The sequence below is a fragment of the Lepisma saccharinum genome, chromosome 6 (assembly GCF_977018435.1).
Source record: "Lepisma saccharinum chromosome 6, izLepSacc3.1, whole genome shotgun sequence".
Lineage (NCBI taxonomy): Eukaryota > Metazoa > Arthropoda > Insecta > Zygentoma > Lepismatidae > Lepisma > Lepisma saccharinum.
Window position 1 is genome coordinate 29,399,511 of NC_139234.1, and position 17,469 is coordinate 29,416,979.

Below are 17,469 nucleotides of genomic sequence, written 5' to 3' on the forward strand. Positions count from 1 at the left end.
CCTCGCACGAGAAACCAGCTTCAATAGGACGTTTGTTCAATCGACGCAAGCACTTGCCACAGAAAGAGATTATGTTATATTTCGTCGGGAAACAGCTGCAGCTGACACAGTACTTTCCGAAACGAAATTCATGACGACTTTCGGTCCAACGACTAACCATGCAGAAAATCGACTTCGTTCGCCGGGGAATTAACAAGGCACAGTTGTAAAGAATTGGCCAGGTAAGGTAGTAAGAGTTACCCAGCTCTTCGAACCTTAGCTTGCTTTGAATATTTACAATTTTCGAACCATCGTTAATTCAAGAACGAAAAGACTTCCAGTAGGGATACGGTAGTATACAATTGGTATTTATTTTGTACATTTCTTACAGGGTCATTCCATACCATTTGAACCATTTTTGAATTAGTTTTCTTACGAATTCTCTTATTTGAAAAACATTCTCAACAAATGCTTACATCATGTTGAACCTCAAGAGGTCTCGCCATAATGTACGTTTCACATTTTTCCGCTGTCTCCCGAATTAGGTATTGATTGTTTTAAAATACTTCATTTTGGAGGCTTGCAGGAAAGGGAGACAGGACAAGTACATCAAATATTTAATAATATTTCGGACTTACTTGGGTCGGCATAGAAATATGGTCGAGGTATTTTTCCCCTTCATGGTCATTTTGGGTCCCGAAGATGAGAAATTAATATGAATAAAATATCCATCTGATTGAGTGTTATATAGCACGGAAACAATTAATCTGAGATCAAAAGTTGTGATAAACAGCCGACCGTACAGCAATTTTCATAAAATTATAACACATGGTAATTTCTAAATGTCTGCTGCAATAACGGTACGAAAAAAATAGCAATGTCGGTTTTGAACATTTAAAGAATAGAGAAATAAATAAGTGGTTCAAATTATTTCAATAGTGAAGCGGCAATTTAATTCAAAATTGGTTGAATTACGTGGAATAAACCCAGATGTCTCTTTTCTAGCACTAGTGGCCGAGCACATTGAGTGGTCGACTCATTATCACTCCACGGAAGGTCCTGGTTTGAGTCTAGCCTAGATTATCATTTATACTCGTTGTCGGGATAAGGCAAAAGTGTAAAAAAAAAACAACAACAAAAAAAAACAAAAAAAACAGTATTTATATCCGAGCCGAACGGTACTTTTATTTCCTAGAAATGCAACAAGAGTATGATCCTTCACAATCGCTTCATCAAAACGCCGAACTCCTAATTTTCGAAATTCCTGATAATCCAAACGGCCTGCACTGCTATTAGTCACTACCCAGTACCATGTACATAGCATTATCACGAACAAATCTTGTACCATAATTGTTCTCAAAATTGATGTGACTGTAAGGAAAAGGGTTGCATTGCCAGCGAAGCAAGCAACAATATTTCGAGATTTATTTCTTTGCCGACTGACAATAGTATTTATTTGACATGGGGGACATACTTTGACAGGGCGCCGCGACGTCTACTCTATTCCAACATTTTTTTTTTTATTATTATTGTTTCTTTGGCGTCCCTGCCTTGGCACCTGGGGCGACCAACCCCCTCGTATCCCCTAGTTACGGCTCTGATTTACGCATTTGCATTTACGATCAAAATTGATGATGATGAACTTATGAAAGAGATGAGTGAAAAACAAGGAAGAACCTACGTCATGCTCGCGGTTCAAACCTACGACCTCTATCTCGCAGCGCGCTGACTGGGAACATTGGAGAAGGCCGAGGAAAGACGAGAGAAGAAAAACTCAATTTTCCCGAATCGAGAATAACAAGCTTGGAACGGATAACGCAGGCAGCCAATGAAAGAGAACATGAAAGGGGATTGGACGATTGTGCAAACGCCATCAGAAATCATGGATGCGAAGGCATCGGAGTCTCTTGTATCTCTCTATGCTCTTGCTGTAGATAACTTTCTTAAATGCTATCTACATCTTCCTCCTTCAACTTTCCGCATTATCTGCTTTTGAAAACTCAGCAGGGTTCCCCAGTCTGCAGCCATTTACTGATTTATTTAGTATGAGTATATACACAAGGAACATTCCGAAATACCTCCACTGTATCAGTACATGTTCTTTTATATACCGAACAATATTGGTTGGTTAGGAACACGCAACAGTTCGTACATAGTAAATTCAGTTTCAAAAATGTAATTGAGTGAAATATAAATTTGTGATGGAAAATTAAATTGTTGGTTGATAAAGTACACAAAATTCTTGAATTACCTTCAAATTCATAATTGAAGTTTAATTTTCCTGTGATGTTAATTGATGTTTGGCTACATACAAAAGTCTTAAGCATCCTGCTTTTCTAGGAGGGAATCAAATACTTAACGCCCTTTGCAACCGTGCACAGTTTTAGCTCTGCTAATGGGATAAACAAACATCGAAACGAGTTTAATATAGAACTAGAAAAACAAAATAATTTCCTTGAAATCAGAAATTTACATATTTATTGTAACACCAACCATAACATTTACCTGGTAACTAACGCAATTTCCACAATTTGATCATTGTAAAAATATAAAACATTCCCACTTTTTCATATATAAGGTCAAGTGCTCATATTTCGGATAGGTTCCTAATTTCGGATACCAAGAAATTTCCACCTTATACAGCAGCGCCGAAGTGCAGATAGTGCCAACTAACACGCTACTTCGTTCCCCCCAGTTTCACCCTTGTGCGTGACCTTGAGCAATGTTTCTTTAGTGTGTGGCTGATATTTCTGACATTTCCGGAGTTTTGATGTAATATTTCACCATCCAAACTTAAGGCCTACAACTAGAAGATTAGTATTTACTCACTTCTGTCTAGGGGTGTAAGGGGTGACCTTCCACGTAGGCGCCCAAAAGTCAACCTCACTTCCACGTAGTGCACCCTGGACTAAAGACTAACGAGGCTCTGGCGACTGGCAGTATGGCCAGTATAATTTTGTGTGTTGTCCTGTTTGTTGTCCTTGTGTGTGCTGAGTGCCCTTTTACGGCCTCAGCTTTTAACAGAAGTCAGAACATTTTAACATTTTTAGTTATGCAACGCTAGAGTTGTTCTCTGTAATGATAAGGGGCTGGCCCCCGTATAATGTGACGGGAGCAAAATAGCCTAAGTGCTGACGCTCCCAATATTTTAAATTCAAAATCAAAAATTACTTCTGTCTAAATTTTATATAATCTTGAGAGATTCAGCAAACATTATTACGTAGTTTCAGTCACATTATTTCAGAGGGGGGTCGCACAGAATCGCCATATTTAATATGCGACTGGGTTTCCTAATTTCGGATGCTACACGGGTACCTAATTTCCACTATCCGAAATTGTGCACCCTTTCCAAATACTCATTAGTAACCCTATCCGAAATTAGAAAATACCCTATCCGACATTAGGCAACCTTTTTGTCAGACTAAAAATATGCATACAATTCTTTGTTTCATAAAATATACCAAGTATTTCTTATAATAACTTTCAGAAACATTAATAAATATATGTTCAATGTACATTTATGGCTTATTTTGTTTATAGATAGGTACTGAAAATCTTATTTGAAATTAAGTATCCGAAATATGGGCACTTGACGTAGCATAATTTTTTGTATTATTTGTTAAATTGTTGGATTTACATTAGAAGAGATATCATGTGCATTTTAAAGTTTTGATGGCCATTATGAGACTGGAAATATAAATGTAAGTATAGCTATATAAAGAAATGTGTAAATTAATATTATGGGACTGATATTATTGCAATTATAATCAAACAATTGTATTTTACTTCTGAAGTATTATTATTAGGCACACTGCAATTTCGATAAGTGAATACACTTACCCGGGTCTATTCTGAGTTCCCTCGCACTTCAATTCGGTCACAGTATATTAGTGAAGATACTTATTTCATGTCACGCAGTTGGGTAAGGAGCACTTTCTTTTAGCAGGAGGAGGGAAGTTCATCATCTCTTGAATCGTTAGTTATGGCGTTTTTGCACCCAGAAGCTTAAAATTTGTGGCCACAGCCTCTGGTAACCAAGTGTATACTAAAGTGGTATTTACCTTCTTTAAAATCAAAATATATACTTAAGTAAAATTAAATGCATCTCTCTTGCATTATGAAGTTAGCAAAGAAATTGTGCGGATGTATTTGCATGAAACGGATAAATTACAGTTGGGTAAGGAGCACTTTCTTTTAGCAGGAGGAGGGAAGTTCATCATCTCTTGAATCGTTAGTTATCGCGTTTTTGCACCCAGAAGCTTAAAATTTGTAGCCACAGCCTCTGGCAACCAAGTGTATACTAAAGTGGTATTTACCTTCTTTAAAATCAAAATATATACTTAAGTAAAATTAAATGCATCTCTCTTGCATTATGAAGTTAGCAAAGAAATTGTGCGGATGTATTTGCATGAAACGGATAAATTACAATAAAATACAGAATTGATTGTATCTTTTTTTTAAATTTACAAGTATTTTGATTCAGACAACTGATTTGTTTGCGGAAGAAATTAACCAATAATTGGAAAATATCAGTTCTTAAACGCTGAGGTTGCTTGCACGCGCTAGGACATTGCAGTTAAAAATTGTATTCCTCTGCCTCGCGGCTATGGAAACAATTTTGTATTCCTGGTTCCTTTACGTCGCTTTCCTACCTCACGCGACGACAAATACTGAACTGATGAAATGAAGAAACAATCATAAGATGCCTTACCCACGATTCGAACCTTCCCGTGAAAAACTACGCTAAACACTCCTCCACAGAAGCAGCTACGTACGAAAGCATGTTTCCAGTCATGATGCCGTTGTTGACAATCGACCAATACGCTCTCTCCACAAACAGTCTGAAAACGAACTTCATTCTAATATTTCGGAGGCTGGCGGCAGCATTATTCCACATCACAATCGACGCTTCGTTGAACACCGTGACTGATTTTCCGATAATGAATAGTGGCGGTTTTGGGAGCCAGTAGTTGAAGTACCTTATTAAATGAATGATACCAGATATTGCGGTTAAAACGATTAGTAAATTATCGTATTCCGGAAAAAAATGAAGTGTCGACGTAAGCAAGAACGAAAAATCAACATTCGAGCACTACAAGAGCTACAGGATATTCATTTCATATTACTCTAATTAATTATACGTAAGATATATTCAATTAATCTTACACTTTATTCCGAAGAAAGCCTATTTTGTTATACAGCAGTATTTTTACTTTAATATTACTGTACGATTATGTATTTTTTGTATTTACTAGTTTCCTTACTTTGTGTCGCTGTTTTTGCTCTCCTAGATAATCGAAATGTTGAAAATGAATAATGATTACATGAAATTGATGAAGACGCACAAAGTAACGTCACACCACGCTCGAACCCGGAACCATCGGTGGTGAAATCATAAGCTGACCACTCAACTTCAGCGGCTTGGAGGAGCGGCACTACGTACTATTATCAGAACGTGTGTTGATTTTCATTGAAAATTTTACTAACAATTCTAGTGAACCGTAAAATTTTGGACACATCATGCAGGTTTGGTGACGAAAATATTGTTTGAAGGTTTTAAGGTTCAAAGTTAATGTTTTACACTTGCAAGTGTAAAATTACGGTTATGGAACTTGCCTCCACACGGATTCGAACCTGGGGACACTTAGTTACGTTATCGGGGATGTCCAGGTTTCCTTTGCAATGTAGGGAATTTTGTTTTGGGGTTTTCCTTTAATTCGGAGCACACGCGAGCACATATGCGAGTATGTACGGTACAGTCAACGGCAAAGATAATGGTAGGCAAATTGTCCACCACTATTTTCATTACTATTTTATTCTACATCCTATGTTGGAATGAAACTATGGTAGTTCGAAACAGGCACTCACTCTTCTCTGCTTATTGACGGCATTATTTTAATGAATTGTCATCACATTATGTAATACAGACGAATGAAAATGGTGGTGGACAATTCGCCTACAGTTTCTTTCGCCGTTGTGTGCACAAAACGTAATGCTACCGAAAATGGCCGGTTGAACTGACCCGTGCGATAATAAAGCACCTCATTAAAGAAGAAGCTGCAACCAGTGGCATTATTCAGTCGTGATGTAACACCATTCGAATAAGGTGTATTGATGGCCGAGGGAAAGCAAGTGAAAGTTCAGTGAAACGATTCGCCGGCATCGGTGATTTTCTTGATGCAATTCACAAGCGATCAACGTGTTTTGTCTCGACAAACATTAAAAAAATTATGAGAATATAACGGACCAGTGACAGTCAATTATACTTGGACATTAACAAGCATATGAAATTGCATTAAAAGTGAAATTCGCAGCACTTCGTAGGAATCCTGATTAGCAATAAAATCCAAACAAACTTAGCATACATGTTTGAAATATAGGTGCTGCAAGCGAATGTATGTAAACAAGAAGAATGGCTTAAATATTACAATCTATAGATGGAGTACGATAAAAAATATTTCAGCTGCAATAATACTGAACTTCATAGTATGACAAATTAATGGTTATTAGCAAAATAAAAATAAGAGTTGTAGAAAGAAGTCGAGTAATTCATTCTAATGAATCTGTAATTCATATAGATATGAACAAACAATTTTAAACTAGAATCGTATTTATCACTGCAGAAAAAAATCCGTTCTATTCATGTGGTGCCCCATACAAACATGAAAATCTATACGGATATACTCTCCGGTTAAATCAGAGCTTGGAAGGGATGGTACAGGATCGATCTGTGTGGAGAAGATGGCTTCATTAAAGCCTGGATTGATTGTACAGAAAGTTGCCTGGATTGCATTTCCTATTTGAGTCAACAGAACAGAATCAATAAATGTTGAAAAAAACAAGTGAATCTGCAGACAAATAATAAAGTAACTAAGGCTCTAGTAGATCACACCTTATGAAGAATTATAGGCAAATCCAATAAGTGTATTTTAAAAAATTGCATGATGGGTATACTGAACGCAACTCCAACTGGCGGCTGGGAAACAGCGTATCAGCGATCAGTTGAATTTTCTTCAACTGAAATCGGGCATTTTCGAGTCACAAGGTACCGAACGTTGTTCGCGAGACGAAACAAATGAGCGTTGGATCCACCACATGTTGCCAAACGTACCGTAAAGCGAGAAAGAGTCTTCTCGGGCAGCACCATAAATCAGCGGGGTGTTAATGGTACACCCAACGGCGAGCGAAAGAAACAGTAGGCGAATTGTCCACCACCATTTTCATTTGGTCTGAATTACATAATGTGATGACAATGAATTGAAATAAAGACGTCAATAAGAAGAGAACAATGCCTGCTTCGAACCAACATAGTTTCTTAAAACAAATCAGGATGTAGAATAAAAAAGTAGTGAAAATAGCGGTGGACAATTTGCTTACCATTATCTTTGCCGTTGACTGTACAACTGCACACGTGGTCCTACATGAGGGAGTTTCACACGCAAGCACTCTACAAACACGCAAATAGACAACTGCCAACAATAAAAAGAAATAAAAGTACGCTTGGCAACGTTGCTTCGGGAGAGCTTCAGCCTTTACTTCGCAACTGAGTTTGGTGACACCCATTGAGCCCCACATCCTCGAAGACTATTGGGTGACAGAAAGGGCCTGAAATAGCTGTCAAGGTCAGCCACCTGTTGGAGTTGCGTTCAGTATTGTAGGGTGTTGCTTGTGCTGTTGTGTGATTTTGACTTGACTTGGGATATTCTCTTAAGCATTTCGTCAAGCAGGCAAGTTCATCCCTTAAGGTTTTACTTATATTTCTTTTTAGTTTTATTTTGGTTTTACATTCTATAACGTAGTCAACACAGATATATTACTACCTCAATGATACAGACGTAGTATGGCATGGGTGAATAAAATATTTGATATTCTCTTTAGTAGTTGACACCCTCTGTGTTACCCACTAACATTACTTCAACGTGGAAAAAATGGTGTTAAAGCTATGTACGTCTTGCATTCACAGGGAAAAGTAACACTTATATCTACAACTTCAAAATTAACGTGGTTCTAATAATTAGGGCTCGGATTTTTAGGCGCTAAAAATCAGAAAAATATTTATTTTTTATGTGCTCAAAATATGGAAAATATTTACACTTTATGTACTTAAACATGGAAAATATGCATTTTTATGTGCTAAAAATGTTGAAAATTTCTGCTTAAAACAGCTCTACTCACCAGATGAAATTAGCATGTTTTGCTGAAAAATGGTGAATTACAATACACCACAACTGTCATCTTCAAATTGTCCATTACAAAGGACTGACGATTGTCTCGAAACAGTGCCTTATACTGCAAAAATGTTCGTTCTACATCACATGAAGTCAACCTCGCATACTTAAGGCATGATATTTCACTCACACTTAAATATCCAATATTGTCTTCCTGTTCACCGTCCAATACATTCAAAATGTTACACATCATTTTAAAGCCGGATTTTTTTGCCATGACATCTTGGAGTTTTCTGCGAAGCAATTGTGCCTTTGGTCCATTAAGTTTGTTGAGCTTGCTCTCCACTTCACGAACTTCTTTAACTGCTTCTGACAAAGGAATGTCCGTTTCTTCTAGTTTCTTGATCGTATTACATAGGAAACTCAAATTTGCAGAAATATAAGCCAGGTCATTTCTTAATGTAGAGTCACTCAACATACCTTGAAGAATTTCAATTGAAGAAGCATCATCTTTATTCAGTCCATTAACAACAGATGAAAATTCTTCAAAATTGTCTGCATAGTATGCAACAGCATTAAGCCATGTTCCCCACCGCGTAACTACAGGTGTGGGGTGGCAACGGTGTTTGGGGATTTTCCTTTTTGAAGATTTCAATTCTTGTTGCCGATTTCACAAACACCTTTTTTCCATTCGAAACCAATTTATCTACATTAGGATATACATTTCTGATTTCTTCACATACGTGAGCTTACGTTTTACCTCTCAGTATGGACAATTCGTTACATCCAGACTGGATACTGTTGCCACGTCTTGCAGAAATTTTTCCCTCTCTAAGATGAGAAAATAAATACAGCGACTATAAAAAAAAAAAAACCTTTTGATTTTTTTCTGGGAAATCTTAAAAAGATAAGAAAATTTAAGTAGATACGAAATTTTATGTGAAATTTTTGGGACAAAACATTCATTTTATGCATTTATGAGCGAATATTAAGAAATATGTATTTACATAAAAAAAATTGGAAAATATGTTTTTTTATGTGAAATAAAATTTGATATATAGGCTCCAGTTACTATGATCGGAATTTGTAACTCACTTACGAGGTCATATCTACTCGCAGAAAAAATATTTATTTACCTAAAAATCCGAGCCCTACTAATAATCACCATGGTGTCAACTATTAGCTACGAATGCATGTCATATAGAGAAAGGTTAGTTTGCACTGAAGTAACACGACTACCCACAAGATTTCTTTTTACTTCGAAAGTCTAAAAAAATAGGTGAATTTGTAGTATTTGCACACAAACAACAAGTATTTCCAGGTTTAATTATCAATATCATGGTAAGTGGTTGGGTTGTATCTATGAACTATGATAAGAGAGAAGATGTGGTACGCCTTTTTTTTTCGCTTTAAATGATTTAAACTTGGAGAGCAACATTTATCCCTAGTCAGTGCAGTCACAGTCACAGATAGTCATGTACAGTGTGGGTTGTAACAATTCCACTGAAAGCTAATGGTATTATTACAACCCAGATGTCTGTCAATGTACAGGTTTAGGACAAAAAAAAAAAAATTGGGCCATTTTTGACAATTGTTAATATAATGCTTGTAGAAAGAACGTCTAATGTATGTTATTGTGGATCTATTTCTAAAGAATCGCTCATACTCAGTATATATACTTGAGGGTGTCAATTACTCGTGCCTTCCCTTACTGGCTAACCAATTACAAGTGCCCCAGAAAAGCTTCAAAAAAATAAATTCAATACTCTTTCTCTCAAAATATCCAAGTTTTATTTACTGAAATGCCATAACATCCTAGCCTCCTTCTATGAGACAAGCCCTTCTAGAAAATTTAGTATTCAGATCTTTGAGGGAATAACAATAATAAAACATTTTAAGTGAAAATACAGTGCAAGTCATGTTCGTATTTTCCTTCATTTACGTCGAATTTCTGCTTCACTTGGCTGATCGCGGCGATTAGATGAATGATGAAATTAATTAATGGAGGGCAATCACAAACTTAGTTGAACAGATAAATTATATTGGGTGTGATTCCAGTCTTAGGAGCCTCATGTGGCTGCAAGAATAAAATTTCCAGGATGCACTCAATGTGTGGAAGCGAGGTTGACATTTAGGGAGGTGAATAACTCGATATATAGAGCATATTCTTAATTACTGAAAAGTTCAAGTCCCAGATTCGAACCCCATGTGAGGCATTTATGTATCACTATGCTTGCCCCATCATGCTTTTCTCGTCGTCACGATTATTTTCGGTTGGGGCACAAATTTCAATAGTGTGTGTTGAAAAATTGCTTTAAAAATATTACTCAAATAACAAGTTGCAATGTATCTGTCAATATAACTGTCAGTATCGTATTAATAAAATACTACTTTTACCAAAATGTTATCGAACACATTAAACTCACGTAGGAGAAAATTTGCTATTTTCGCGGTGTTCTTCACAGATGTGCACAATGAGGTAAAATTCCCGACAAACCTAAAAATGACATAAAATGTTAAATTTGCATTATTTCGCGACTTAGTATGAATGAAAAATGTGCTTACCATGTCATTTTATCCACTTTCAAGCAATTTCTGGCAATGTTCAACGCTTTTCAGAGATACCACATGTAGGTCGTGTGACACGACATTTGCTGCCGACTTCCGTGGTGGAGTGGTTAGCACAGTGCGATACGACACCACAGGTCCCGGGTTCCAATCCTGGCCTGGGCATGGGTGTTCTTTGCGAGTGTTCATCAATTTCATCATATCATCACGCATTTTCATTTTCGCGATTAGCCAAAAGTGGCAGAAACATGAAGTCAATATAAATCAATCAAAAACATTGGCTGGTAGTTTCAATTACATTCCTTTGAATGACACGAAAAGAAACAACGAGTTATTCAACAGTTAATGTTAATTTCGAATTCAGTACTCCTAATCTATTTAATCACTTCATCATTAAGCTCACTTGCAATAACCTTGAAATACAAACACTCGATATGAAACAAGAAAAATATGAACACAAGTCTAACTGTCAATCGAAATCAACGTGTCACTTCTTTTACTTTGCATGTAGCCTAGTGTTTGAGTTTTTGTTCTAAGTCCAAATTATGCACAGAAAGATTAATCGGGGCTTTGATTGATTTGGTTTATTTTACTTCGCATATCTTCCAGTTTTGTCTAATCGAGAAGATGAAGATGAACATCCATACCCAGTCCGGGATTCGAACCAGGGACTCCTGGCGTCATAGCGCGCTGTGCTAACCACTCCGCTACGGAGGCCGGTTGGGACCTAAAGTTAAAAGTATGCTCCACCGGTTATCACACTCGAGACCCTTTGATTAAAATGCTACCACTTTGCATGTAGTGTAATGGTTAGCATGTACCGTGCGAATCCAGCAGGTCTTGTTTCGATTCCAGTGCTACATCAATGATGTTAAACACTTCGTTCAGGATGTCGGCTAACCCAGAGAAGTGGAACAATAACGTAAGGAGTGCGAAAACAAAAACGAATGCAAACAAAAGGCGTGTAAGAACAGGAAGGAGAAGGAGCAAAACGCCAGAATGAAGACAGAAGCTACCTGGAAGCACGGAGGACACATTCCAGAAGGGCAGGCGGCATCCGAACACACGCATGGCCGTTCCAGCCAGCACGCAACACACACACTCGCACAACACCACACACGTTAGCCTACTGATGCCTCCGATGCCCGCTGGAGTGGTCAGCGAACTTTTTCTCACTTGGCCACCTGGCGGCCGAGTCCGGAACAAAAGCATGCGTGCCCTTGACGGAGGGCGGCGGGAGATGCCTGTAATTAGAGCGACTGCAGACTATAATAGCCTCCAGACGACGTGGAAATATGGCACGGGTAAATGATGCGGGCCATTTAAGAATGCGGTTATCAGTCCCGACAGCATTAAAAGGAACGCAGCATCTTCGGAACTCGGATGTCTCAATAAAACAAGTCTTCTCAATATTGAAACCGAAGCACGTTGTTACCTCTGGAATGTAAGCGAGCTAAAGAAAGTATTTTACTCTGATATCAGTGTTAAGGCCTTGTCTCCCCTGTTGTCTTATTTCCAGGTGTAATAAAGGGGTCCACGATTCGATACCCGGTGGAAGCAAATAGTGGTTCGGATCCCACTAAAAACTGTAGGTCCAGTCCCGATTAGCTTTTCCGCGCATAAAGTTGACTTAGAAACAAAACTCAAAGAAAAAAATATTTTAGGCAATATCAAGAAAGATCCATAATATTTGAATCACCACAAATACTGGGATAATAATTTTGAATCTAGTCTGGATAATTTGTAGTTTTGTTATTTAACGTCGCTTGTATGCCACTTTTGGTTCACCGTGATGAGAATGAGTGCTGATCTGATGACATTGACGAAAGGACCTCACAAAGAACACAGATTCCCAGGCCGGAACTCGAAACCGGGAACTTCGGTGACAAAATTAAAGCGGGCCACTTAACTCGTATAGCCATCGAGAAGGCAGTTTGATCAGGATAAGTCTCTATTTCCAAACAGAAATAGTAATAAACGTTGCATGACCCTTCTTTACACGCCAAATTCTAGAATGGCGGTGCGGAACATACTTTAAACTGCATGTCCACTCCCGCTTAGCCCACCTCAGGTTAGTGAGCTTGAAACAAACTACAACGGTCGTGTATTAGGTAAATAGTGCATGTCACTATGTGCTCGACACAAACATTAGTATTCCATTTTGGTTATATTAAATCGTTTTACTTCTTCTCTAGGTAAATTACGACTTACGAAATAGATGAAGTGACAATGCATAACGATTCGAACCTAGGGCCCTTGGCTTCGGAGCGCGTTCAGCTAACAATACCTCCACAGAAACCTGCACGAAGAGCATTTGTTGAACCTAAACAATTCATAATTGAAGCTGAAACAAGGTTCAATTATTCCCTGACTGCATATTTGCTTTACTCACTTTAGGAAGCATTACGACACACTTTTACATTTTTATAATCCAAAAGACAATATGTATTGGTTTCTCGTTAACTAAATATACACCTTCAAAAGATCCTTCCAAAGCTGCCTGTTGAGATTTACTGATGTTTTTTTTAGTTGAACACGACGATGAAGATGAATGACGTTAATTAGATGAAACTGATGAGGGAGACGGTCATAGAAACAACAATGTTCAGGCAAGCATTCTAACCCGGAACATTTTGTGGAAAGATCTTGATTCGACCACTGAATATGCTAGGCCAAATAGGCGGCACGGAAGATCCTGTAATAAAACTCTACAAAAGTAGTTAGTTCTGAATAGTGCAAGAGATGCGAACCACAAGAAATATTCACTGTTTGTCACTAGCGAGAAGGACACACCGCATCTTTCACGTCGTGCTTGGTCAAATTTAGTTCGACTTCATGCAAGTTGGAAACACTGGAATTCCATCAATCCCAGATCGCCGAGATCTATCAAACCATCTGGGTCCCAAGTTTCCGCAGTGATTACATTCCATTCAACCGCCCACCTCTTCCCTCGTTTTAGCTGACCAAAAGGCTCCGGTTATTAATCCCAGATACGGAAGGAAGCATCCGGACAAAGTAGACGAGGCCGAGGATCATTTTCACTGTAACAAGTAAAAAAATACTGCTCTTCCTTGAAACCCTACGGGGGAAAAATTCTTTAGATCTTTTATTACTTTACGTTCTCAAAGTCAAACTTCTAGCAATAATTCGTCGGGAAGTTCCTGCCAATCTCTGGACACGCAATTAACTTTGTACTCGGCAGGAGAGTTTGGAGGCATCTTAAACTAAATCAATCAGAAGATATGAGTTTCAAATTTGAGAAAGTTGAAAAACAAAAGTTTTTATGAAACCTTCCTGACCAACTCTCAACGACACACAATCTATGGCAAGGTTGAAATTTCCAGTTTCATCAATTCTATTCGGAAGCACCCAATGTATGAAACTTCGAACAGCATCCGCCAATATAACAAGCTATAGAAAATTAGTTTCCACAGACTTCTCAAGGACAGCGAGGCGGCATAGAGTAAGGTGGGGTAAGACTGCGCACCGGTTTTTCGAGGTGAAAATCACACACAGTTGGCACCACTGCGCCACCGTTACTTCGTCCAAGATGGTAGTTAGCTGTGGACAATGGTGAAAATACGTTTGAAATTCGTTGTGCTGAGAGAGGTAAGTGAAAAGATTTTGAGGGTGTTTGCTACTTATTTTGGTACTTCGTGTTTTGAGTACTACGTCACTGTGAATGTATACAATATTACGATGTTCATGGATAGAAGAAGCTGTGTTAATGCCGAGTCCACCTGTGTATTAGTTTCCATTGCTTTGTGCAATGGCTGGCCAGCATCACGTGATTTGTTCAGGAAAGCAGCACGGGGCACGACTGCGCACGTGCACAATTTTACCCCACAAGTGTGTGGCTTGCAGGTGCAAGTGTGTGGCTTGCAAGGCCCAGCCATTAGATCATTTTTTGGTCCACTGAAGTCGTTTCATTCATCTGAGTGTGATAAGTGGATGAGTAACCATCCGGGTCGACCAATCACAGTTTTCCAAGTGGCATCCATTTTTACAAAGGAATATGGGAAGGCAGCTACAGTTGGGAATGCCATGAAGGACTTTGAAGTGACTGGTTTCATTCAATCAAGACATCTTCACTGAGGACGAGTTTCTTCCCTCTACTGTGACAAATGTATCAGCTCCAACTCCATTTGAGCAGCCTTCAACAAGTGGGGTTAACAATACTGGATCATACGGGCACATTTCCGTTAACCAGATATCACCACTTCCACGTGCAGAGCATATTTAGCACCGCCGACGAAAGGGAAGGCAGTCTCAGGTGTTAACTGGATCTCCATTCAAAGTCAACTTGGAAGCCTCGTTGGCTGAGAAGAGTAAGAAGAAAGTTCAGGGGAAACAGAAACGGAGCATCGTTGTTGAAGCAATGTAGCAAGCAGAAAACGCCAGAAGAAAGAGTACAATTGCCCAGGTTGTAATGAGAAGTACAGCGATCCTCCAGTAGAGGATTGGATCCAGTGTTCCACATGTGACGAGTGGTGGCATGAAAATTGCACCTCGTATGAAACAGGAACCTTTATTTGTGATCTGTGTTAGCGATTCCTAACCCAAGTGAAGGACGGTATTCACTGTTCCTACTGTGAGAATGCCACGAGAAATGTATCCCATATGATAGAAGAACTTTTTTTAGGTGATTTGTGTTTCTTTTTATACAAATGTGACTCTGTGTAGAAAATACAAATGTGACTCTGTGTAGAAAGTGCGCATTCTTACCCGAACTTGATCGCAGTCTTACCCCGCGGTGCGGGTAAGACTGCGCATTTGCATGGTCACGGTTTTATAATTGTTTCATGCAGAAATATTGTTCATTCAGCTTTCGGAAATTTACTATGAGTCAGCAAAGGATAGTGCAATGTGTATTGCATTTTTCATGTATGTCTGTAGTTTCATAGCTTGAATATAAAGTTATGAACTCAAACTGCGCAGTCTTGCCCCACCTTACTATATACGTGTGTTCTTTGGCATGACCTGAAAGTTTACATGTACGGGTTCGGCAATATCGTTATGTTATACGGTATCGAGAGTGGTAGTGCTAAGGTTCCAGGGTTTCCAAGCAATTTTCCAGACCATTATTGTGGCGCTTAAACATGCTAATAATACTTTCTGAGTGTTTCACTGCACTTGCTATTCACGAGAATATTATTCACCACTGTTCAAAATCAATGAACAAAAATAAACGTACAAAACAAATTATATATAACAGCCATCATCAGAAAATCTCACATTAAACTCTACACTCTAAAAAAAATATGCAACTGAGTTGATTCACTAAAGGCAACAGGGCACTCATTTTGGTGCTAATGCGAAATTGGCCTTGTCTACCACCTTCTTTGGTGTCTTGATACATCATTTGCTGTCACACCACATTAAGTAAAGTAAAGTGCACCCCTGTGCTTTGCACCACGCCATGAAGGCGTATAGGGTGTGTGGAGTTAGGACCCACACTTTCTTGATCATGACCGAAGGTGGGGGTGATCTGATCAGCACTACGCCCCTGACCGCCTATATCCAACAGTTTCTTCCAGGTACCAACCTTATACGCCGCCGGGGATCGAACCCAGGTCTCTCGCATGGTAGTCAGACGCCCTAACGACTGAGCTACCGCGGCTTAAGTATGGAGAACTTTAATACTCGACATCGTGTTGTGTTACACCGATTTGATTGTAACTCAACTTTTGGTGGCAAGTCAGTTGCATATTTTTTAGTGCCGGTCCCGGTGGCGGAGTGGTTAGCACATCGCGCTACGACGCAAGGGATCCCGAGTTCGAATCCAGGCCTGGGCATGGATGTTTGTGAGTACCCGCTCATCAATTTAATCATATCATCACTCATCCCATCTTCGCAAATTAGTCAAAAGTGGCACAAAAAACGAAGTAAAATAAAGCAAATGAATGCAATGCAATGCACATTTTTTAGTCTAAGTTCAGTCCCGATTAGCTTATCTGTACTTAAATTAGACTTAAAACAAAGGCATAAAGGATGCTGGTTACGAGAAAAAGATTGACTTTTTTCATTTACAGACCTTGCAAACACACACACACACACACACACACACACACACACACACACACACACACACACCCACACACACACACACACACACACACACACACACACACACACACACACACAAAAACTTCCTTTTCACTGAATTCCAAGGTTTTCGATATATTTTCAAAATTCTCTGATTATTTTCTCGGCTATTTCATTCATAGTCTGATTTCCTTGACTCTTCCAGGATTGCCGTGGGAACCCTGAAAAACACTTTAATAGGACCGTTTTGGTACTTCAGTTAAACAAGGCAAGTAACACGAATTCTTGCAACGCAAGCTGTATTGTTTCTTGTACAACATTAGAGGCAAGAGCCGTCGACGTACTCCAAATGACTAAAAATCACTTGCTTTGATGGCCACCAGCACTTGACATTATCCGGCTGCTTTGCCCTAATATTTCCCGCCGATCCGTCTCCCCTGCCCCCCTCGAATTGGCAAGATTTATAGTCTCGGCCTCTCGTAGGTCGTTCGGGCTCTTCAGCGCAATGAACGCGGCTAACAACTTCGTTTAATTAGCTGCTTGCTTCGAGTTGCCATGGCTACGCTGGCCTTTCATCGGCGCACCATCTGAAATGTGGCACGGAGATCGCTAACCGAAGATCATGCTCTGTGGCACACGTATAAGGGAAATCTCCCTCGACGGAGGGAAATTCAGGCAATTTCTGCAAAAGGGGGAGGATTTATGAAAA

The 17,469-nt window shown here is 39.0% G+C and overlaps 1 protein-coding gene across 3 annotated transcripts in view; it reads right to left on the minus strand.

Annotated features, from left to right (window-relative positions):
* The window catches only part of Btk (tyrosine-protein kinase Btk29A), a 442,185-nt gene that overhangs the window by 119,980 nt on the left and 304,736 nt on the right, over window positions 1-17,469 (minus strand). Inside the window, exon 1 of one of the 3 annotated variants that reach the window (XM_083123701.1) lies at window positions 11,732-11,839. The exons of the other annotated variants lie outside the window; for them this stretch is intronic. Within the exon in view, the coding sequence (XP_082979827.1) occupies window positions 11,732-11,786 (55 nt within the window). The 5' untranslated portion in view covers window positions 11,787-11,839. Of the gene's footprint in view, window positions 1-11,731; window positions 11,840-17,469 lie in introns of those variants that run through there. 3 annotated transcript variants of the gene reach the window in all.